General features: G+C 37.8%; 1 protein-coding gene across 1 annotated transcript in view; it reads left to right on the plus strand.

Annotated features, from left to right (window-relative positions):
- The window catches only part of LOC139758626 (nephrin-like), a 270889-nt gene that overhangs the window by 212005 nt on the left and 32040 nt on the right, over positions 1 to 26844 (plus strand). Inside the window, exons 14-19 of the mRNA XM_071680134.1 lie at positions 4015 to 4117; positions 7999 to 8165; positions 8406 to 8535; positions 17915 to 18060; positions 18287 to 18471; positions 21415 to 21579. Of these exons, the coding sequence (XP_071536235.1) occupies positions 4015 to 4117; positions 7999 to 8165; positions 8406 to 8535; positions 17915 to 18060; positions 18287 to 18471; positions 21415 to 21579 (896 nt within the window). The remainder of the gene's footprint in view (positions 1 to 4014; positions 4118 to 7998; positions 8166 to 8405; positions 8536 to 17914; positions 18061 to 18286; positions 18472 to 21414; positions 21580 to 26844) is intronic.

Consider the following 26844-nt stretch of genomic DNA (forward strand, 5'->3'; position numbering starts at 1 on the left):
GTGTTGGCACACACCTGAACCTGTGGATGGTGGTGTTGGCACACACCTGAACCTGTGGGTGGTGGTGTTGGCACACACCTGAACCTGTGGATGGTGGTGTTGGCACACACCTGAACCTGTGGATGGTGGTGTTGGCACACACCTGAACCTGTGGATGGTGGTGTTGGCACACACCTGAACCTGTGGATGGTGGTGTTGGCACACACCTGAACCTGTGGATGGTGGTGTTGGCACACACCTGAACCTGTGGATGGTGGTGTTGGCACACACCTGAACCTGTGGATGGTGGTGTTGGCACACACCTGAACCTGTGGATGGTGGTGGGTGGGTGTTGGCACACACCTGAACCTGTGGATGGTGGTGGGTGGGTGTTGGCACACACCTGAAACACGAAAAGTTCCCAAGTGCACTTTCGTGTAATAATCACATCATCAGGGGAGACACAAGAGAGGAATATAACAGTCAGTTGATATACATAGAAGAGACGAAGCTAGGACGCCATTTGGTAAACATGTGATTGTCCCCTGATGATGTGATTATTACACGAAAGTGCACTTGGGAACTTTTCGTGTTTCATTTTCCCCGTGGACTCATAGGAAATATATATATATATATATATATATATATATATATATATATATATATATATATATATATATATATATATATATATATATATCCTACGAATGTTAATGCAAATGTGACCTTTATCTCTGTAATGGACTCTTTTCACGGCAGAGTTTCCCCACTGTGATTGGTCTCGGAGAAATCGCAGTGTTCGCTAAGCATTTATATTGGAACATTGTCGGCACGAGTAATGGCAGTGCGACAATTGATCATCATGACGGACGGTATGTACGATTCTAGAGCACAACGGGACGATCCTTGAGCTGCATGGTATATACAACCCTTGGGTATTATGACATGGCTTGACCTCAGAACCCTCACCATCATACTCACAGGTCATACCTTCGTGATCAAGGGTCGTGCCATCGTTCTCTGGAGGTTAAGAGTGGAATGTCACCTTCTGTGGCTGCGATGAACTCATTTGAAAAGAAGAAAAAAAAGAATGCAGTCTTGTGAGAGAGAGGTTGGCCCATTTAACGTGGCTTAACACTGTCGGAAGTGGGAGGCAGCAGTTTGTGGAGGGAATGGCACCAAGTAAGGTCGGAACGACGTAATCTTTATGGTGAAAATGCCCTTCTACCTCAAAACTTCCCGTCGTAAATGGTTGGAAGAGGGGTGTAGTCCACCAGCCTCACGCCTTTCAGGATGGAATTGTGTTGTTATCGGTTGAGACGACAGTTTCAGTGGTAATGACTCAGTAGGTGGGAAAGAACGATTGTAGTCGAGTGCTGGTGTTGTGGTGAGTGGGAATAATGATGCTGCAGAGTTGAGGAATCATTAATGACGTTTCAGGGTGGAGTAATAATGTTTGAGGGCAGAGTAATCATTTTTGTGGATGAAGTAATGACGTTTCAGGGTGGAGTAATAATGTTTGAGGGCAGAGTAATCATTTTTGTGGATGAAGTAATGATGTCAGATGGTGGAGAGATAATGTGTCAGAGTGGAATTATATATGTTTCATGAAGAACTAAGTGTTTGTGGTGGTTGGGGTAATGATGTTTTTGGTGGGTGGAATAATATTCGAGGTTGCATTAATGGCATTAAGGAGTGGAATAATGATATTTGGATTAATGGCACTTGAAGGTGGAATAATGATGTTTCAGATTGATTGATTAATGATTTTTAAGTGATAGTAATTTTTGAAAGTTTCTGTTAGAAATGAGTATTTACGGTAACTAAAAAGATCCATTTCTTCACGAAAAATAAAGCACCAACATTTTTGGATGATGTTTCTGTCACCAGTAGAAATGTTCCATATGAAAAAAAAAATGGTTTCTTTGTATATCCAAGACATCCCTAGTAAGAGTACAGGGATTCTCAGAGGAAGGGTGACATTTCTGAGGAGGGTAAATGAAGTGCTTTGGTCATAGTAAGAATACAGGGATTCTTAGAAGGGTGACATATCTGAGAAGGATAGATTAAGTTTCACAGTTGATTGATGATGTTCATAGGTTGAAAAGAATGACATTCCCATGTTGACTGATGATGATGTGTTAAGGGTGAATGAAGTCTTGTTGGTGGATTGGGGATATATTCCTAGGTTGAATCATGTTGTTTCTAGGTTCAGTGATGACTTTTTATGTTGAATCATGAGGTTTTAGGTTGGAATGTTTCTAAGGTGAATGTTGATGTTCCTAGATTGATTGGACATGTTACCACCTGGATGAAAAACATTCCTAATATAATTTTTGATAATAATAATGTTCACTGCTGGAATCGATTATATTTCTTGAAGTAGTAACATGTGAAGTTTCATCGATGGAAGTCCTGAGTTAAAGTTTCATGATCCATTAAACTTGTTACTTGAAGCCTTGACATTTGTCTATAGATATAGACTGAATTGTGGGCTAAACTAATCACTTTAATAGGCCCAAATATTTTTGCTCTTTTTCTCAGAGCTAAATACATATTCATGAAATATCTCACTTGTAGACTTTTTTATGAGAACATTCATCTGGTTTGTCCTTTTCATCATTCTTTACAGAACAGTAGATTTTTTTTTTTTGCTTTGTCGCTGTCTCCCGCGTTTGCGAGGTAGCGCAAGGAAACAGACGAAAGAAATGGCCCAACCCACCCCCATACACATGTATATACATACGTCCACACACGCAACATACCTACCTACATACAACATACATACCTACACAGCTTTCCATGGTTTACCCCAGACTCTTCACATGCCCTGATTCAATCCACTGACAGCACGTCAACCCCAGTATACCACATCGATCCAATTTACTCTATTCCTTGCCCTCCTTTCACCCTCCTGCATGTTCAGGCCCCGATCACACAAAATCTTTTTCACTCCATCTTTCCACCTCCAATTTGGTCTTCCACTTCACCTCGTTCCCTCCACCTCCGACACATATATCCTCTTGGTCAATCTTTCCTCACTCATTCTCTCCATGTGCCCAAACCATTTCAAAACACCCTCTTCTGCTCTCTCAACCACGCTCTTTTTATTTCCACACATCTCTCTTACCCTTACGTTACTTACTCGATCAAACCACCTCACACCACACATTGTCCTCAAACATCTAATTTCCAGCACATCCATCCTCCTGCGCACAACTCTATCCATAGCCCACGCCTCGCAACCATACAACATTGTTGGAACCACTATTCCTTCAAACATACCCATTTTTGCTTTCCGAGATAATGTTCTCGACTTCCACACATTCTTCAAGGCTCCCAGGATTTTCGCCCCCTTCCCCACCCTATGATCCACTTCCGCTTCCATGGTTGGTTACTTAATTATTCTTTTCATACCTGCTCACTTTTTCAAATCTCAGCCAAGCACCATCAGGAACAAAAAAAGTATTTGTTCTAGGGGGGTGGAATATCATTTGATAAGCCACTGAAGGACTAAAGATTTTGGTACCTTTTCCAGTTGGTGGGATACCTCTGGACCTGAGTATCTCATACAAAGTGTTCTAACTCATTATGTCTTACTTGTGGGCTGAACTGTATTGGTAAATAAATTAGTTATTAGTGCATACAGTGAGCAGTTTCAAAAGACCATTCATTTATCATTCTTAACTCCCCATTTCAAATAACACATTCACATAGTGATAAGATTTCGCTTAAAGATAGTCTGACCCTTTGAGTATAATGGTATGAACCATGGATATGATGGCCTGTTCCATCCCTTTCCTTGAAGGTCAGAGGCCAGGTCATCATAAATACCTAAGGGTCATCCCATTGTGCTCTTGGGAATAAGGGGTTACACATAGGTAATGGAAACTGAACAGTTTGATGTTCCATGACAAAAGTAGGGAGCTAGCTCTCCCTGCTCTAAGGCAGCAGGAATGTATTTAGGCTATTACTTTTATAACAGATGGTTAGTAATTATCAACTTTGGCAGTGTCCATCATGTTAATATTGCAGACGGTCCAGTGTGGGTGTCAGCACCACCTGCGAGGGTTGACGTGGAAGAGGGTGATGACCTGACCATCACAGCCCTGGCCGTTGCCAACCCAGGACCCATCAGGTGAGTCCTCATTAATCACCAAGAAAGAAACACCACAACACAAAGGAATTTGTTAGTGGAGTAAAAAGCTTGTCTTGATCTCTTGCTTTCAGTGAGGAGCCAGTGATGCAAATCAACATGTTTTGAGAACAAAGTTTACAGAACTAGCCAAGATTGATATAAGTTTTACATAAAATGCATGTCTATGAATGAGGTATTCTTTGATATGTTTCTCTCAGTGATTACCAAAGTTACTATGGGAAGACCACATTGTTACTGCACTTAAAAATATGGATTTCAGTCTGTGATGATCATATAACTAATACAATATTTTGGTCTGCATTTAGGAATATTTTCATTATAAGGGCTTCCTCTCTCTTGGTCTTTATCATGTCAGAATCAAAAACTCGAAACTGAGCAACAGTTGAGTACGGTAATAGGGAAAAGTTGTTTAATACTGATTGTGTTATCTTTATAAACATGGTGAAACAAATTTTCTGAATTTCATACATCAGTTTTTTCTTTAAATGCACAAAATAAACCACAGTGAAGGTAAGGTGTGATACCAAGTGATGGTTATTCTGCTTTAAGAAAACTATTTTCAGAACAGATGAAATCTGTATTCAAAATGCTTTCTTTTGACTTAATATATGCTTACAATATTTAATCCTCTTTGCCTTCTATCTTCATAATTCTGAGGAGGCTCTCACATTTCCCTACCCATCCATGCACAAAATTTAACATAACCATGTGGTACATTTCCTATATTTTGTTAGTTCTACTGAATACTGTCTGATATTTGATGATGTATATTTTCTCTTCTCATGAAATTCATTTTTCATTTGCAAATTTTGCTTTTCATATTCCAGGTTGCAATGAAAATGAAAAGCTTGGATTAATTCTGGAAATAGAATAGGGAAGGTCACATGCATATTAGAGTTCCCAGGTTTGTGGGATGTCCAAAATGTCTGTGGAAGGTCCAAGATTTGTGTGAGAGCAGAGATATAGAAGTTTCCAGGTCAGACTTTGAGTCTTCTCATGCATGGGAGGGTAGAGAAGAATTGTAGGTTCCTGGTGCGTACAATGTCCCAGAAGTGTGAAAGATTTCAGGTGTGTCGAAGAGACCACATATATTGTAAGTTCCAGTTGTAAAGGAGAATCCATGTGTGAAAGACTTTCCATGAATGTGGAGGGGAAGGAGTCTTAGATGAGTAGAAGGTGTTGTAAGAGTGTTGATCCAAATCAAGGTGGAGGTCTTGAATGAGCAGATAGCAAAATGATTCCAGATAAAGAAGAAATGAAAACGAGAGAGTATTCTGGGAAACTGTTGAGTATGTCAAAGAATAGGATGGTGATATGTTTGTCATCAGTGAGGTGGCTTGCAGAGTGAATAATTTTTTGTGATTGGTTTGGTGAAAAAAGAGGAGGTAGTTAAAGCCTTGTCTTGGATGAAGTGTGGCAAAGTTGCAGGAGGGGCTGTAATGCAGTTCAGTTTTACAAGAAAGTAGGTAACAGTGTTGTTGATTGGTTATTGCATTTGTATGGCCCAAGATCACATGCCTGAGGACTAGTAGAATGCATATGGGCCAAGATCACATGCCTGAGGACTAGCAGAATGCATATGGGCCAAGATTACATGCCTGAGGACTAGCAGAATGCATAGATAGTGCCCTTTTATAAAGGCAAGGGAACAAGTGAGTGTTCAACTTACAAAAGTATAAGTTTGCTGAGGATTTGAAAGGAGTATGAAAGAATGGCAATTGAGGGGGTGGTGGCATGCTCAGAACACTAGATTGAGAGGAGATGCATAGCTTCAGAGAGGTAGAGAATGATTGGACCAGGTTTTTGCTTTGAAGAATTTGTGTGAGACACACTTGGAAAGGGAGAGAGAGATAGAATTGTATGTCATTCATGAATGTGGGGAAAGTGTTGATTGGGTTGACAGAGAAGCTTTGTGGAATGCACTAAGAATGTATGTGGTAAATGGAATGTTATCAAATGCAGGGAGGAGGGCAAGTAGTTCTCAGTGAAGGTAGTTGTGCATCAAGATTGTTTAATCTAATTATGGATGGAATGGTGATGGAGATGAATACAAGGGTCAGATCTACAGCTTGCTGGGGATGGGAGGTGAATCAGTTGCTGTATGCAAAGGACATGTTTTTGGTGGCATACTTAGAACAAAAACTAGAATCTGATGACTTTAGCAGTGTGCTTGATAGAAAAAAATGTGGGGAGGGGGGTACAACAGGGAGGGTTTGAGAGTAAGTTTAATTGAGGAAGGCCTGAAAGAAATGGGTTATTTTAGGTACCCGGGAGCAGCACAGGCTGCAGATGGAACTATGAGGGTTGAAATGAGAGGGTTAAGGCCTGGGTATATTGAAGTGTTTAGAAGACTTCAATGTTTCTTAGGGTAAGGATGGTTATGTTGTTAGAACATATAGTTGTCCTCATTGTGATGGATGGATGTGACTCATCAATTTTGGAATGCAAAAGAACAGAAGAGAGTGGACATTTTGCAAAAGAAATGCCTGTGGACAACTTGTGTTGTAAGGTAGGGTGATGTGTAAGGAATGATTGTATAAAATTGAGGTATGGTAGTAAACACAGAATGATTAAAAGAGTTGACTAGGGTTAGATGAAATAGTAATTACATATATAAAAGATGAGGTTGGAAAAACTGAATATAAAGGTCTCTGTTTCAGAAGAAGAAAGGGAGAAGAGGAGATCAAAAAGGAGATGGAAGGATAAAGTGAAAAAAGCTTTGGGGTATTAGGGCCTGAGCACTTAGGAGGGTAAGAAGCTTGCATGAAATAGAATTGGATTAATATGATATATGGGGAGCAACTTGCTGTCAGTAGGTTAGACCAGGGCTTATGAAACAATGAGCTAGTTACATACTCATCTCTATCTCTGCCTCTAGGCTCTGGTTTTTGGCATTCTTTGTTGAACTACATCTCTTCGTCTGTTCACCTTTCTACTCTGTGTGCATCAATTGGCTCCCAAGTTCTAAAACTTTTGTAGATTTCTTGGAACATTGGTATGTGCTCCAGTTATTAAACTCCACTTCCCAATGTCTTGTCTTGAAAAACTTGTTCAGCTGTACATTGCTGCCTTGATTATATTTTAGCTTTGGAGTCCTCTCCTCTTTGATCCCCCTCTAGTGTTTTTTTAATGATATAATGAAAATTGACCAATACATGATCACTTTTTCCACCTAGTGTATTATATTTGATAGGTTCATTTTCCCTGCTTGTGTGTAAAGAAAGGTCTTACAGAGATGGTGCATCAGCCCCCTGGTTCTCATATGCTCTGTAACATGTTGATAAAGAAAATTCTCCTTCACAAATTGTAGGACTTTGTGTCTCCTTGACTTTTTGTCTGCATGAGTCTCAATTTTCCTGGCCTGTGCATTGTAACTTAAATCTCCCATTACCATGACTTTACAGTCTCCGAGAAGAGAATATATTGCTTCTTCCTTCACCATCCTGAGTGTTCATTTCGTTGTTATCAGTGCACAGAACTGAGATTGGCCTCATCTGTCATTTTTGAATGAAATGTACCCATATATTGCATATTCAGAAAGAAATTTTATAGTTTTAATATGTAACAAAGATTTAGAGATACTAATCATAACTTTCTTATGATATTGTTCCAGCTGTGGAAAATTGTTTTGTATACTGCATGCACTTACATAAGATGTTTCAATAAGTGAGAGGATTGTTCCAAGGAAACAGAGGGAGGTGAGCCAGCTCCACACAGACAAACACTGTTTCATCATAAGCACAATTGGTTCCCATCATTTAGTGATTTCCAGAGTTGACTGTTGTCAGTACTTGGTACACATATTACTGGTTGACAGTGTTTGGAACATAGGTACTCTTAGATGACGACACATTGCACAGGTACAGTTGGTGGCGTGGGCCAGCAGCCATTGAAGGTGAAGAATCAGAAAATGGGAGTGGACAACTGAAATTGACAAGGGCTCATCGACACTTATCTGGAAACTACATTGTCATTGCTCGGAGCTCACACACTGCCATCAACTCCTCTTTCTCCATCAATGTCCAGTGTCAGTATGGTCTGCTTTACCCGGTACAGTTATTTTTTAGATAAATTTTCTCTCATCCATTTGACCTGTATTTGGTTGCACAGTTGCAGTTCTACATTTATATCATTCAAAATAATTAAGCAACTGTAATGTAATCAAGTAAGTGTAATGATTTCATTGATTGAGAATGATGTACAAGAAAATCTGATTTTTCATGCAGCATCATGATCATTTAGATGAATTTTAAAATGCATTCTACAGATAGCCCTGAGGATGTGTTGGCAGCTGAACGAGTAATGGTGGACGAAGATGGCGCTGCCACCATACTGTGTTCTGCAACTGGCAATCCCACACCCAATATTACATGGACGAGAGACACTGACAACATCAGGTAAGCTCTTTACATTTGTAAACTAGGCTAAATATTCAGTTAGGGATTTGTATACGTAATACACTAAGTTTTCAGTATTATCAAGACCATTGGGGATCAGCGAGCTGTTCAACATCATGTACACGTATACCCTGACTTGCAATGAGTTATTTATATTCTTTTATTTATTATACTTTGTCGCTGTTTCCCATATAAGCGAGGTAGCGCAAGGAAACAGATGAAAGAATGGCCCAGCCCACCCACATACACCTGATATACATACACGCCCTTACATGCACATATACATACCTATACATTTCAACGTATACATACATATACATACACAAACATATACATATATACAAATGTACATATTCATACTTGCTGCCTTCCTCCATTCCCATCGCCACCAAACCACACATGAAATGGCACCCCCCTTCCCCCACACGCATGCGAGTTAGTGCCAGGAAAAGACAACAAAGGCCACATTCATTCACACTCAAGAGTCTAGCTGTCATGTGGAATGCACTGAAACCACAGCTCCCTTTCCACATCCAGGCCCCACAAAACTTTCCATGGTTTAACCCAGACGCTCCACATGCCCTGGTTCAATCCATTGACAGTACGTCGTGCGGTGAGTTATGTTCCTGGAAAACCCGTCGTAGCTCAAAAAGTCTTAAGTCAAACACATGAAACCATTGTATAAGGAGGGTTACATTACAGACTAGATACTCCCTGTAAGTACTAGCCCTTAAAAATGGAATATTGTGTACATGAAACAGTGTAAATTGAGAACAGTACACCACATTGTCTCCTAATTTATTCATTTGAAATAATATTTAACAGTTTCATAATGTATATGTTAAGTCAAACTAAATCACAACTGTTTGTGCTCACACAAAACATAGGAAAAAAAAGTTACAGTTAGATACTTCTCTTCAGTATTTTCTTATCTAACTGTTGGATGAATAATCATTAAGCGAGTCAAAAATATAACAGAAAATATGTGGTAAAGATGAAACAGTTTTGGAAAATGGAATGGTAAACTGTATTTCATATATCTATTTTTTAATGTCCTCTTCAGTAGGTTGTTACCTTATTTATGAACTAATGATTATCTATATATTTACTAAATTAACAGAGAAAAAAGGTGGTAGAGTTGAAATTCCAATGTATTGTATGAAGGAATGCTAGTTAGCTGCTCCATATTTTAAAGGCTAAATACAAATAGCAAAATGTTACACAATTCTCTTTACTACGTTGTTACCTGACACATGAACTAATGATTATATCTGTGTATTTACAAACATAATGGGAATGAAGTACAAACAGATAAATATGTCAAATGAAGGAATGCTAGGACACCATCTTTAGCAAGGATAAATGCAAATGGCAAAGCCTTCAATATACACTTGATAGATTACATTTTTATACATATATAAGGGAATGGATGAAGGCAGCAAGTATGAGTATCTACATGTGTATATATGTATATATCTGTGTATGTATATGTTGAAATGTATAGGTATGTATATGTGCGTGTGTGGGCATGTGTATGTGGGTGCGTAAGACAAGGGAACTAATGGGAACATCAGTGAAGGGGGCTAATGGGGAGGTGATAACAAGTAGTGGTGATGTGAGAAGGAGATGGAGTGAGTATTTTGAAGGTTTGTTGAATGTGTTTGATGATAGAGTGGCAGATATAGGGGGTTTTGGTCGAGGTGGTGTGCAAAGTGAGAGGGTTAGGGAAAATGAGTTGGTAAACAGAGAAGAGGTAGTAAAAGCTTTGCAGAAGATGAAAGCTGGCAAGGCAGCGGGTTTAGATGGTATTGCAGTGGAATTTATTAAAAAAGGAGGTGATTGTATTGTTGACTGGTTGGTAAGATTATTTAATGTATGTATAACTCATGGTGAGGTACCTGAGAATTGGTGGAATGCTTGCATAGTGCCATTGTACAAAGGCAAAGGGGATAAAAGTGAGTGCTCAAATTACAGAGGTATAAGTTTGTTGAGTATTCCTGGTAAATTATATGGGAGGGTATTGATTGAGAGGGTGAAGGCATGTGCAGAGCATCAGATTGGGGAAGAGCAATGCGGTTTCAGAAGTGGTAGAGGATGTGTGGATCAGGCGTTTGCTTTGAAGAATGTATGTGAGAAATTCTTAGAAAAGCAAATGGATTTGTATGTAGCATTTATGGATCTGGAGAAGGCATATGATAGAGTTGATAGAGATGCTCTGTGGAAGGTATTAATAATATATGGTGTGGGGGTAAGTTGTTAGAAGCAGTGAAAAGTTTTTATCAAGGATGTAAGGCATGTGTATGTGTAGAAAGAGAGAAAAGTGATTGATTCTCATTGAATGTTGGTTTGCGGCAGGGGTGCGTGATGTCTCCATGGTTGTTTAATTTGTTTATGGATGGGGTTGTTAGGGAGGTGAATGCAAGAGTTTTGGAGAGAGGGGCAAGTATGCAGTCTGTTGTGGATGAGAGGGCTTGGGAAGTGAGTCAGTTGATGTTCGCTGATGATACAGCACTGATGGCTGATTCGGATGAGAAACTGCAGAAGCTGGTGACTGAGTTTGGTAAAGTGTGTGAAAGAAGAAAGATGAGAGTAAATGTGAATAAGAGCAAGGTTATTAGGTACAGTAGGGTTGAGGGACAAGTCAGTTGGGAGGTAAGTTTGAATGGAGAAAAACTGGAGGAAGTGAAGTCTTTTAGATATCTGGGAGTGGATTTAGCAGCGGATGGAACCATATATATATATATATATATATATATATATATATATATATATATATATATATATATATAAATATATATATATATGCATATATATGCATATATATATATATATATATATATATATATATATATATATATATATATATATATATATATATATATATATATATATATATATTTTTTTTTTTTTTTTTTTTTTTTTTTTTTTGCTTTGTCGCTGTCTCCCGCGTTTGCGAGGTAGCGCAAGGAAACAGACGAAAGAAATGGCCCAACCCACCCCCATACACATGCCTTGATTCAATCCAATGACAGCATGTCAACCCCGGTATACCACATCGCTCCAATTCACTCTATTCTTTGCCCTCCTTTCACCCTCCTGCATGTTCAGGCCCCGATCACTCAAAATCTTTTTCACTCCATCTTTCCACCTCCAATTTGGTCTCCCTCTTCTCCTCGTTCCCTCCACCTCCGACACATATATCCTCTTGGTCAATCTTTCCTCACTCATTCTCTCCATGTGACCAAACCATTTCAAAACACCCTCTTCTGCTCTCTCAACCACGCTCTTTTTATTTCCACACATCTCTCTTACCCTTACGTTACTTACTCGATCAAACCACCTCACACCACACATTGTCCTCAAACATCTCATTTCCAGCACATCCATCCTCCTGCGCACAACTCTATCCATAGTCCACGCCTCGCAACCATACAACATTGTTGGAACCACTATTCCTTCAAACATACCCATTTTTGCTTTCCGAGATAATGTTCTCGACTTCCACACATTCTTCAAGGCTCCCAGAATTTTCACCCCCTCCCCCACCCTATGATCCACTTCCGCTTCCATGGTTCCATCCGCTGCCAGATCCACTCCCAGATATCTAAAACACTTCACTTCCTCCAGTTTTTCTCCATTCAAACTCACCTCCCAATTGAATTGACCCTCAACCCTACTGTACCTAATAACCTTGCTCTTATTCACATTTACTCTTAACTTTCTTCTTTCACACACTTTACCAAACTCAGTCACCAGCTTCTGCAGTTTCTCACATGAATCAGCCACCAGCGCTGTATCATCAGCGAACAACAACTGACTCACTTCCCAAGCTCTCTCATCCCCAACAGACTTCATACTTGCCCCTCTTTCCAAAACTCTTGCATTCACCTCCCTAACAACCCCATCCATAAACAAATTAAGCAACCATGGAGACATCACACACCCCTGCCGCAAACCTACATTCACTGAGAACCAATCACTTTCCTCTCTTCCTACACGTACACATGCCTTACATCCTCGATAAAAACTTTTCACTGCTTCTAACAACTTGCCTCCCACACCATATATTCTTAATACCTTCCACAGAGCATCTCTATCAACTCTATCATATGCCTTCTCCAGATCCATAAATGCTACATACAAATCCATTTGCTTTTCTAAGTATTTCTCACATACATTCTTCAAAGCAAACACCTGATCCACACATCCTCTACCACTTCTGAAACCACACTACTCTTCCCCAATCTGATGCTCTGTACATGCCTTCACCCTCTCAATCAATACCCTCCCATATAATTTGCCAGGAATACTCAACAAACTTATACCTCTGTAATTTGAGCACTCACTCTTATCCCCTTTGCCTTTGTACAATGGCACTATGCACGCATTCCGCCAATCCTCAGGCACCTCACCATGAATCATACACACATTAAATAACCTTACCAACCAGTCAACAATACAGTCACCCCCTTTTTTAATAAATTCCACTGCAATACCATCCAAACCTGCTGCCTTGCCAGCTTTCATCTTCCGCAAAGCTTTTACTACCTCTTCTCTGTTTACCAACTCATTTTCCCTAACCCTCGCACTTTGCACACCACCTCGACCAAAACACCCTATATCTGCCACTCTATCATCAAACACATTCAACAAACCTTCAAAATACTCACTCCATCTCCTTCTCACATCACCACTACTTGTTATCACCTCCCCATTTGTGCCCTTCACTGAAGTTCCCATTTGCTCCCTTGTCTTATGCATATATATATATATATATATATATATATATATATATATATATATATATATATATATATATATATATATATATCTTTCTTTTCTTTTAAACTATTCGCCATTTCCCGCGTTAGCGAGGTAGCGTTAGGAACAGAGGACTGGGCCTTTTTTGGAATATCCTCACCTGGCCCCCTCTGTTCCTTCTTTTGGAAAATTAAAAAAAAACGAGAGGGGAGGATTTCCAGCCCCCACTCCCTCCCCTTTTAGTCGCCTTCTACAACACGCAGGGAATACGTGGGAAGTATTCTTAATCCCCTATCCCCAGGGATAATATATATTTTTTCTTTTCTTTCAAACTATTCGCCATTTCCCGCGTTAGCGAGGTAGCGTTAAGAACAGAAGACTGGGCCTTGGAGGGAATATCCTCACCTGGCCCCCTTCTCTGTTCCTTGTTTTGGAAAATTAAAAAAAAAACGAGAGGGGAAGATTTCCAGCCCCCCCGCTCCCTCCCCTTTTAGTCGCCTTCTACGACACGCAGGGAATACGTGGGAAGTATTCTTTCTCTCCTATCCCCAGGGATATATATATATATATATATATATATATATATATATATATATATATATATATATGTATTTTTTTTTATTATTATACTTTGTCGCTGTCTCCCGCGTTTGCGAGGTAGCGCAAGGAAACAGACGAAAGAAATATATATATATATATATATATATATATATATATATATATATATATATATATATATATATATATATATATATATATATATATCTTTCTTTCTTTCTTTCATACTATTCGCCATTTCAGGGAAATGAACTTAACTAAGGCATGAACTTAAAATTTTCCAGTGCATACCCTCCCATAATGAAGTGTCAAGGAGACTTGGTACCTTAAACCCTGGAGCAGTCCTTCCTGGCTGGCATCCCTTTCTAAAATAAGCCACTTTCATCCATGCTACACCACCTCCTCTAAACATGCACAGGCAAAATAATTATGGTGAGAACTGGCATGTGACTACAACTGTTTCTTTACTGGCAGTGGGATATGAAGTGAAACATATTTTTCCAGTTGATGGGATACAAAATACAGTATTTCATTCTGACCGCTGAAATAGGCAAGGCAAGTACAAAATATCATGGAGTATGCAGACATAACTTATTCTTATTCTGTTGCAGTTATGAAGCATGCTCATTGAAAGTCATGAATGGAACTAAATCCAAAATGTCTCAGGGCAAAATATTGCAAGTCGGGGTATAGATGTAATTATTTATTTACAGTACGGGGCTGGAGTTCTACACTACTGGGGCTCCTTATCTTGAACTTTTGCCTAACCTTTTAAAGTTTTGCATGGTGTGCATTCACAGTTTCATTTCTCAGCTTATACCATTTGTCCACAACTCTAATACTATAGTAGCACGTCTTCACATGTTATAACAATTTTTTCATAATATCTTGCTGTAACCATTTTTTTTCTTTGCATCTTTGTAAGGACTCTTCACTCTCAGTATTGTCAAATTGATGGTCAGATCAGTTTAGAAACAAAATTTTCATCAGGTCTTCCCTTTTTCTTTTTCTTTCATGGTGGGCAAATTTATACCCCGACTTCATGTAACTCGTCTTCCTATTTCATGTACCATTTTGGTTGCCCTCCTCTGGACCTTCTTTTTTAAATTAATGTTTCTTGTGTGATGATCAAATTCAGGATGCACATTTTGATTTAGGTCTAAGTTACAAACATATTTTTATCCAAGCAAAATTGCATTTTATGAACCTAAAGAAATGCTTAGGTATCCACTGGATACTGTCTCTTTGGTAATGATAACAAATGATATTCATCTTAAAAAGAAATGTTCATATACTACAGTTTAGTACGTAAACAGTCTGGTAAGAAAGGATATGCTACATCCATGGCAACAGTGGCTATGTCAGATATGGTAGAGTACCATGATATCAGATTAATGAGAAAGACCTCTTCCTAAAACATTTAATTGGTCAGTTTTAAAGTAACCCCTTGTAGTGCCTAGAAATACAGTCACTGAGAAGTAACTAAACCTTCTGTGCACACTGTTTATAATAGACACATGATTATTTGCTTGACATAATTATTGTGTTTTACACACCAACCAACATGATGATTATACTGTAGTTACCTGTTTGTATGGTACAGGTAGGTAGTTATAAATTCTTAGGGTCTCATCTCCTGAACCTTCCCTCTCATACACTTTACATATTCGTGTGCTATCAACATTTATAAATTTTACTCTCGGTTTCATTCATTCACAGCTCATACTATAAAAGTAATTCTCTACATGTTATAATAACAAGTTTGTATAATTTCATGTTATGGCCTCCAGTAGTTCCATCTTTGCATCTTTCAAAAAAATTTCACCACTGACATCATCAAACTGGTTAAAATTAAGTTACCCCTTACTCTTCTCTCTTCCAGTGTGATCAGATTAATAGCTTCATATCATCTCCCTTAATTCTTGTACCATTTTTGTTGCCTTCCTCCAGACCTTCTTTAAATCTGGTGACCCAACCTGAGAAGCATATTCTTGCTTAGACCTAATGTTGAATGCAAACAGCTTTCAAAATATTTCTTCATCTATATACTTGAAGATGATTCTGATATTTACCGACACAGTTTTTCTCCTTTACACTTCTCTGAAGATGAAGTTCTGGTGACAGGTTAGTTACATCAACAAAATCCCTCTCACACATAGAATCTTGCAGCTTACTTTCTGCTAGATGATATTTGTATCAAGGCCTTTTTTTTCCCCCCTGTGCCCAATCCTTATTATATATGCATTTACACGGGATGAATATCAGACCAACTTTGGAGTTTGTATATGTCCTCATTTAAAATGATGCAACACTAATCCTTAATTATTTCCCAAAAGACCCTGGTATCACCTGCAAGTATATTTAGGTATGAGTTCAATCCCTCTGGCAAGTCATTTACATAGATGTAGAGGAGCAGTACCCCAGTGAACCTTGCTGCGCACTACTGCTGACCCCACTTGATTTTGAGAGGGCTTGTCAGACACATGCCCTATTACCTTTTCTTTCATGTATACTTGTGTCTCTGTGACTGTCTATCTACCCAAAGAGTATCAGTTCATCTAGTCTGTCTGTTTATTACTGAAATTCCTTGTTATTATCATCTCTGAAAAATATGGCTTCACAGCTTCATGTATGATCCTAATTATTCCATGATTTTTATATTTGTTCCTATTCATTATTATTATAATTTGGAGGATTAAAAATTATCAGCACCATAATGCTCTTCTTTACAACATTTACTCTTCCTATTAAGCACTGCTTGAGTTGACTGTCTACCAATATTTCCTGAAACTTTAGGCTGTCATTTACCACATTAAGAGGAACAGTCCCCTAACTCCATTGTCTTCCCTTAACCTTCTTGCTTTCAGGTCTTAAAACTTTAGTAAGTTTTGTCTCCACCACACCAACATAATTTTTGTTTTTTTGACTCAGTCCTTGAACTCCACCTCTTTTCTACTCACTACCAATCCATGTACATTAGTGTGCATTATTTTCAGTCTGACAATCGCATAACTTGACATTTCTTGCCTCTTTTGATGTCTCCAATTTATTCATTTCTGACTGTAATCTTTACTTCTCTCTTTTTCTTCCCACAGTCTCTCACCTCTGATGAATACCTCACTGAATTCCTCCTTGTTTGCAAGTTTCTTAGCCTGTTTTGGTACCCCCTGGTTTCATAACTTCATATTGAAGGTAATCATTACTGGTCATCCCTTTATGTCTTAACTATATCTTTCAATTATCTTTCTTTTTCCTAGAAATTACAAATGGCATGTCTTTAGCTTCTAGTATCACTTGAAATCAGTATTTCTTATTTCACCACCCATTTCACTTTGGCTGGAAAATGGCCTTTTTCCAGACAAAAAATCAGTTGCATCTGTCCACCTCTTAATTTTAGAGTTGTAAGAAGGCTTCATCAATGGTACTTGCTTCCAAACTATCACTGTAATTTTCACTTTTCCTTACTAATTGACATCACACTAAACAGGAAGACATATATATTTCCAGTTACATGTCCAACTTCTGACTGACTTCATACTGATTATCCAGATGTAATTTCTTTTTACATAAGTCATGTAGCGTCTTCACAAAAGTATGCATGTAACCTATCACAACATTTGGGTTTAATTCAATTTGCATCTCTAGCTTCTTTCATTAAATGTAGTCTGTTCTTTAATGGCACTGAAGGGAATTGTTGAGATTTCACTGTTGTTTATGGATGGCTAATTATAGTGTGGTGGAAAACTGGCTCTATTGATGTTACCACTTAACCACAGCATGGGGAGATGGAGAAGTGGCATACAAATATGGTTTATTCTTAAAGTGTCATCATGGTAACTGTCCTTGATAATTTTGTACCGTATTACTGTAAGCCCATAGGTAAACCTAGCCTCAAATTTAAAAAAGAATACTTGTATCTTCATCACAAACAATACTAATGACGTGTTTTAAGATTAAAATTTTTATTTCTACAAGGTATGATTCACCTTTAATGTATTGTGAAACCAGTGTGCACTTTCTTTGTTCAGCCTTATACTTCATATATCATTTACATCAACAGTTCAGTTACATTACTCTCTACGGGCATTGGCGAGGCTCGCTTGGTAATAGAATGGGCATCAAAGGAAGACACAGGCATCTACTTGTGCCATGCCTCTAATATCATATCATCACCTCCCCCCATCTCCACTGCTATTGTTGTGACTCGTGAGTGATAATTAAATTTTACCATGAAAAAGTTAGATACTTGTATGAGAGTGCTTAATCTCCTAGTTTTGTATCTTAATTGTCAGTGATACTTGTTATACCATTACTGATGACCTTGTCAGTAGAAACATTGCCCTATATTCATTACATCACAGGAAGTGCCATATACAAAAGGTCAGAATAATCCTTACGTCTGTCATTGGCATCTTTACTCCACTTTCAACAGAGGCACCAACCCCAGTCACTGTTAGCTCAGAGGAAGAGGTAAATGACCAATCGTGGGCACCACTAGGGGGAAGTGGATGGTTGGACTGCCATGTCAAAGCAGCACCAGCTCCAACATTCAGATGGACTACCGACAATGACCGTGTGCTTTCTAACAGCAAAAAGTATTCCATCCACGTCCCACAGGTTAAATAGAACTCCTTATATAAGCTAAGATCACTGTTTAATGGTTTGCTTTTCATACAGATAATTCATTTAAGGACTGTGAACCGAAACAGCATAAAGCATATTACTTCCTGAAATCTAATAAAAAGTAAATCTACAAACAAAGTAAAATTCTAAGTAAATGTTTATAATGGAAATTGTTTTGTACAGTTTGATGTTCACACATGTATGTACTTTTTAGTGTTCATTAATAATTTGCTTGTGTTCAACAAAAGATAATCACTAACACCATATGTAGAATATTCATGATTAGTGCAAACTTGAAATGCTCAACAGAGGAGAATACAGGCTTTTCATATAACTCTGGTAAATAAAATCAAACCAGCAGTGCCCTCCTTGCCAGTTTTTTCATTGTGCATGACATTTAACAGTATGAATGTAAACATATATTACTACTCTCACTTGCTCTCTTTTGAAGAATCCCTGATAACTTTTTCATATATTTTCATACTAGGTAGGTCAGGTCTCTGAAATTCTCAGTTAAGTTCATTCTACAATTTTACCATAAGTACTTTTATGTCCTTCAAGAAATGCTATCTTTGTAAAACTCATAGTACTCTAAATTCATCAAACTTGATCTCAGAATTACAGTGCCTCCTCTTACTTCTGTTTCTCATGCAGAATTCCTTTGATATCTAATAAGTTACATGTAAAATTGATTTCACAGTTTCCAATCCACATCAATGTTTTTTTTTACAATAATTTTTCCTACCATAGGAAGAGTGTCAGGAACAAATGAACAACCTCATTTGCACTCATCCACTCTTTAGCTGTCATTGATAGTGTACTGCAGCCATAGCCTACCAACCACAGCCAAGCCCCACAGACTACTAAATGGTTTACCTTGACCAGTTCACATGCCTAGGTTCAGCACATGGAGCCCCTTAAATTTTATTCAGTCTCATGTAAGCCTGCATCCTAAGGCTCTGATGCATAGGCCTCAATTCTCCCCTCCAATTCCGACATGCGGATTCTCTTAGTTAGCCTTTCCTTGTTCATCCATATGTGTGAACCATTTCAGCACATTCTGGTCATTTCTCTCAGTCATACCCAATGTGCTTGCTACCATACCTCTATCTTACAGTGTCATTCCTTACACAATCAACCCACACCACACCATTTCCAACACATTCACCTTCTAATACAAACAAGGCTCAAAACTCACATCCATACGATACTGTTAGGACTGCTATACCTTCAGATGTACCCATCGTAACCCAAACAAAAAACTTCTCCTTCCAGACAGTATTTGATGCACCCAGAACCTTAAGCCACCCTTTCCCACCCTGTGACTCATATCAGTCCCCATGGTTCTGTAGGCTTCTGCATCCATTTCCAGGTACTTAAAGCTCTCAACTTCTTTTGGGTCCTCCCCATCCTGTCTGTTCCTTTTGCTGCACCTAATTACCATACTTTTGTTCACAATTACTCCCAATTTTCTCTGTTCACACAGTCTCCCAAGCTGTCTCCAGCATCTGACATTTCTCTTTGGAGTATGCCACTAGAGCCATGTCACCTCCCGTGCCCTTCCCAAACTCCAGCATACCATAAACCCACCCCTTGTCGTAAGAACCTTACATTCACCTCCCTCCTTATCCCTTCCGTAAATAGATTAAACAACTAGAGACATCACACATATCCTTGATACTGACGCAAATTAATGTAGAAACCATTCACCTTCTCCACTTTTTACTCACACACTTGCTATCAAAAGTTCTGTTATAGAGTAGAACTAAATGTAAGAAAGATGTAGAAGTTTAGGTTGAAATGAGAATATTAATTTGAAGGTTTGAAGTAAAAAAGGTCTGGGGTACAGAAATAAGCAGGGATTGTTTTCAGATGTAAGACAAAAGTAGTATGCTTGGGAGTGGATTAACAGATGGTCATATTGGTCTTGCAGTAATATACCAGCAGTAATATACTGTTGCAATAGTATACCTTTAACTGTATGGTGGTGGTGGTGGTAAAGGGAGGGAGCTGATTTGCTGTGTTTGTCTTTTTTTCATTTTCAGTAATATTTTTGTCAACATATGAATTATCTTTCACTCTTTGAGTGAAGCAACAAACTTCTGAAGGGTATTGTCAAGAAAAAATAGGAAAAAATACAATTTACCATATTACTTGCAAAGTGTTCCATCTTTACCATCCATTTTCTCATTTTATTCTAGTGAATACTGAATATTTATTAGTTCATGAATTAAGTAACAATATACAGAAGAGAACTGTGTAGAAAAATGTGTAAAGAATATAATATACCATATTATTTACCGAGTGTATGATGAAAAGGGTAATGCTCTCGTTACCTATTCCATCTCTGCCACCCATTTCTTCCATTATTTTGTTGTATGCTTTGCATTACTTTCTGTTCTTTCATTTTCTGTTCTCTTCAATGTGATTCCATTATTTTTTGTGCCTGCAAGTGTATGTACGGAGATATGCCCTTGCTTGGGTTTTAGATGATTCTGCAATGACCACCTATTGTTTAAGAAGAAAGTGAATACATGATGAATTAAAATTCCACTAAAGACAATCATATATCAAACTTTAAGGGAATTATAACATTGTTATAGAAATTAGAACTGAATATCAATGGTAAAGGATATGGTCTCAAGTAAAAGGAAAGCTAGAAAAAAGATGTAGCTGTTTTACTGCAGGAGCAAAGATATGTATATTAGAAAGGGTGATGATAAGTAGATTTGAAATTGATTTGTTGTGGAATATGCATCATCAGTTTTTCATTACCGGAGAAACTCTGTAAGCAAGGAATAAGCATTTGAAAGTGTAAGTCAGGATTAACAGAATACATTGCTGGCTGTTAGGATGCATTTCTAAAACTTAATTACTGGTGAGAGCATATGACTATATTCAGTGGTCATGATAACTAATAAACTTTTTTGTCATCAGCTGGTTGATAAGGTCATTGAGTGGTCATCACTGTTGGAGATCAGAAACATTACTGCCCATGATTTCACAGACTACATCTGCACAACCCATAATTCTCGAGGATCACAAACAATGAACTTCACGTTAAGCCCTCCAATTTTACCTGGTGTTCCAATGAAATTAAATGTAAGTAATGTTCTCAGTTTGAATCGTTTTCATGGATTACATGGTGTGGCAAATAATCAGGATTTGGTAAATTTCTGTGCTAGTAAGTTACATTCTGATTCAACTATGAGAAATATGCAATGATTTTTTCGATAACCAGCCTGTAGTTAGGTGGGTGCTTCAGTAGGATGTATTCTAATGGATACATTTTTCATCTTGATAATTTTATGTTATATATATATATATATATATATATATATATATATATATATATATATATATATATATATATATATATATATATATATATCTTTCTTCTTTTCTTTCATACTATTCGCCATTTCCCGTGTTAGCGAGGTAGCGTTAAGAACAGAGGACTGGGCCTTTGAGGGAATATCCTCATCTGGCCCCCTTCTCTGTTCCTTCTTTGGAAAAAAAAAAAAAAAAAATATATATATATATATATATATATATATATATATATATATATATATATATATATATATATATATATATATATATATTTATTATTTATTTTGCTTTGTCGCTGTCTCCAGCGTTAACGAGGTAGCGCAAGGAAACAGACGAAAGAATGGCCCAACCCACCCACATACACAAGTATATACATACACGTCCCCACACGCAAATATACATACCTATACATCTCAGTGTAATACATATATATACACACACAGACATATACATATATACGCATGTACATAATTCATACCGTCTGCCTATATTCATTTTTATTATATTTTGTCACTGTCTCCCGCATTAGCAAGGTAGCGCAGAGAAACAGACGAAAGAATGGCCCAACCCACCCATATACATATGTATATACATACACGTAAACACATGCACATATACATACCTATACATTTCAACGTATACATATACATACATACACAGACATATACATATATACACATGTACATAATTCATAATTGCTGCCTTTATTCCTTCCCTTCGCCACCCTGCCACACATGAAATGGCACCCCCCCTCCCCCAGCATGCATGCAAGGTAGCAGTAGGAAAAGACAGCAAAGGCCACATTCATTCACACTCAGTCTCTAGCTATCGTGTATAATGCACCGAAACCACAGCTCCCTTTCCACATCCAGGCCCGACAGAACTTTCTATTGTTCACATGCCCTGGTTCAATCCATTGACAGCACATCAACCCCGGTATACCACATCGTTCCAGTTCACTCTATTCCTTGCACTCCTTTCACCATCCTGCATGTTCAGGCCCCAATCGCTCAAAATCTTTTTCACTCCATCCTTCCACCTCCAGTTTGATGTCCTGATTCTCCTTGCTCCTCCATCTCTGACACATGTATCCTCTTTGTCAGCTTTTTAAGCAGCAGTCACAACACCTTTCCTATTTTTCATTTATTTAAAGAATTTTATCTGCAGCATGATGTTAATGAATCAACATTCCATTAGTTGTAAGAAAAACAGAATTAAGTTGACGTATCGTTTATCTGTGTGCAGTAGAGCTTTCCCCTTTAGGTAATGTGAAGAGCTGTAGTAAAAGATGTTTGTGTAAGAAGAGTGACCCATTATTCTGCATTTTGACTGTGTAGTTCTGTATCAGTTGGTGTTCCTAAAGAGGGTATTCATCTCCGTAATATGTTCACCTTTGTATCTCCTCGTCAACCTAATACGCAAAGATTTGAACATTTTTATAAAGGGCTGCCAAAGTATTTTATAATCATTTTCATGGAATTATATGTTGATTGAAATTTAGCAGTGATATATATATGTCCCTTTTGGTCTCATGTTCATTAACATGTTGGTACAGGTTTTGAACACATTCTTAATTTGTGCCTTCATGTCTCATGGATAAAAAATTTCCCATTGGTATCCTTTTAGTTAAAATACCAGTATTATAACTTTCCATCCTAATTGTGCCTACATTTTAATCATTAAGTACTTAGTCCAGTTTATCATAATTGTTTGGGAGATTGCAGACTGTCAAAACTATTAAGCATGGTTTCCTTACAATTATTACTCCTATTAAGCATATTGTTTGAGGGATCATCATTTAGTAGTAACTCAGAAACTTTAACAAGAGGCCAAACTCGATCATTTTCTGTATTTCTCTTATGTTCATTGCAACTCTGTAGTCTTTGCAAAATACCAGATACTATGAATCCTTTTTGTTAAGTTTTGTCTTGACATTTCCCATAATATCTGGACTGATTTCCCTTATCTATATTTGCATAAATCACTTGTAGTCCAGCTTTTACTGGCTGATGTTCATGGTTCCTTGTGACTGTCAGTGTCTTGTTAAGTGGAATCTCTAAAGTCATTCCATTTTTGTCCTCTGGATTTTTTATTCAGCTTAGTCTATAAGTTTAGTGAACACCATGTCACTAAACTTGACCATTACTGCTCTGTGCAGGAAGTTCTCAGTGAAGGTTGTTTGAATAATGTTCTTTCATAGTTCTGTTGTCAACAAAGTAAATCTAGTCCTTGGTTAACAGTGCCATTTTCATCTGAAATCTGAAGCTGGCTAACATGCTGCCAACATTGCAAGGGAACACTACCTTCCAGCAACAATGGTAAGGTATGTTTTTAGAGATTCTATTAAGATCAAAGAATTTTCAAAATTTCCAGCTTCTTTACCTACTATTTAGCTGATCAGAAATGGGTGGATTAATGGTTAATATGGAGTAGTTAATGAGTACAGTGTTAGGCGGGAAGATCAGATGCCTATGAGTGCTTGTAGGTTCTGAGGAAATTTTAACATTTGAGGCTTTTATTTACAATTGTATTCTATTGTAATGTGTTGTTATTGTTGCAATAATTTGGGAGGTTTCTGACTTTGTCAACAAAACATATTTCCAATCTGTTGCCCTAGAATGCAACCCCAGTTAACAAAATTGCAATTATGGGAAAATCTGTTTGATTAAAATTGCTTCGAGTAAAGTTTCAAATTTCAGTAATTCATTGCCAACATTGATCAGGGACTTCCTTTACTGATTCCATATAACAAACATTCTCATCTGCCAGTTTCTTCTCATTCTCCATCTTCACTCATAAAGAATTATCATCACAGTCATTTGGATGCTTCCCTAGTAAGCTACAATCATCATCTATCTCAATTTTTTCTTTAATGAATCACCTGAATTTTGCACTAAGTCAAGTCATGACCTTCCAACAGGAAACCTGTATGTTCACCCCTGTACCAGTCTCAGTTTTCTTTTTCCTTTGTATTGCTTTCACATGATAGTTTGATAATAATACAATGACATTCATACATGATATCTTACCTTAAGAGAAAAAGTTACAGTTCATCCTTTTGAAAATTTCGTAGATTTTTAAGTAAAAGACTTTCCAGTTCATGGGATTTTTGGAAAGAAATTAATTTAGCTTTCTCAGTACCTGTCCAAGCTGCATATGGGGAAAGTCTTCAGACACGATGACTTTACCACCACAGATAACCACAAACCAGTAGAAGTCAGTAAAATTAACAGTAGACATCAATAAACAGTAGATATTAATTAGTATGGTAGGTAGTAGTTGGTAAGCACCCATCGACCAGGGAGGTATATTACCAGTACTACCCGCCTGGTTATCAGGAGGGTTTGTGATGGCTGCATAGTGAGATTGCACTTCAGTGTTTAAGTTGCACTCCTTTTACCCAGATAGCTGTCTTTTCTTTCTGCCTCACCCACAGTTGGCTTGCTGGTATTGTGTCCACAAACATACCATCTCTCCTTGTCACAAGTAACTCTTGACAACTCTTAACTTACACAACTTACTCTTCGCAACTCTAGATTTTCCTCCAGTGAGCACTCTGCACTAGCCCAACCTTTTGGCATATTGGAAAGAGCAATAGATAGAAGGGGCAGGAAGAAACGTTTAGCAGGAGCTTTAGGTAGAAATGTTTGGTAGAAGTATTACAAAGAAAAAGTAGGTTTTAACATGAGGCACGAATATTAAGTAGACACATTAGTTAAAAGTCATTGGTTGGAAAATAAGGTAGGAGCCTCTGAAGACAATGTGCTAGAGTTGCCCTTTGCCTATGCCTGTTAAAGGTGAGACATTAAAGGCTAAGAAGCAACATTGGAGTTCAACAGTTATGGGAGTTCCCAGAGGGAACAGGTGCTAGAGATAGATCAATTAGCATACAACGTGAATCAGTATAGGTGTGGACTTAGCTCACCAACATAATGCTACTTGTCCACTCTGTTAATTTAAAGTTCTTTTGTGTGTACTGAGAAGTGGAAAGCTTATGGACAGATATACATTAACTCTAAAGGAACAATACAGTTCAACCTGATCACTGCTTTCTTGCTGAGGGATTGCTTATTGAAAAATTGACCTCAGAGAATATTCTAAGAAAAGTTTACAAATAAACATACATTCTACACAGTACTTAATAGCTAGTGAAATGAAAGAAATTATTATTTTTGCCATTTTCATTCAAATGATGGCCATCCTAAGTACACTCATGAAGTTGCGTAGAATGCTTTCTAAGATCCTTTGGGGATTAATGGCTGACTGCCTTCATTCGCTGGGGACTGCCTTTGTATGTGTGTTATTCATATCTTGTATGCTCAGTTATTCATGATCATCTCAGAGGGAGTGTTTAGCAATATATCATCCCAGAGGATCAGTCATTTTAGTTTTTACTTGCAATTGTCCATCTTCCAAGGGGTGTCATGTATTGTTTTGTTTTCTTCATAACACACATTTGGCCTCTGCTGGTCTAAATACAGCCTATATCTTCCATCCTGGGATGAAGGACATGGTCCAAATATAGCCCATATCTTCCATACTGGGATGAAAGACAGTCATGTAATAATATTATGTGTCTGTCATTTGAAACAAAATATGAAGACAATGAAAATGCATTAAGCCCTCTTATATAGCATACCACATGCTAGACGAGGCATCAGTTGACAGCATCTGAAGTTATTGTGATGTCCTCAACATAAAGGTGGCATACCAGACACCAAGAGTATGATTTTTTTGCAGGTTTTCGTTACAAATACCCCTCTAACCTTGGTCTTGTGTAAATGAAGTGTGTTCATGTAATCAGGCTCAGGTCAAAAGTGTCCAGATTAGATTATGCCTGACAAATGACTGGAGAATGACTGCTTTTTCACATAATATATGCCTTCCAGTATGTCTAACAGGCCTCTGAAGTAATAAATCACCAGTAACCTTAGTCTTTGCATAGTCAGCTTCTCTGACAATAACAATTACAGTGTAATTTAAAATAGTGCACAACTTTTTATTGTTTTTGTAAACTTTGGATATGGAGCCATA

The sequence above is a fragment of the Panulirus ornatus genome, chromosome 31, assembly GCF_036320965.1.
Source record: "Panulirus ornatus isolate Po-2019 chromosome 31, ASM3632096v1, whole genome shotgun sequence".
In the NCBI taxonomy this organism is placed as follows: domain Eukaryota; kingdom Metazoa; phylum Arthropoda; class Malacostraca; order Decapoda; family Palinuridae; genus Panulirus; species Panulirus ornatus.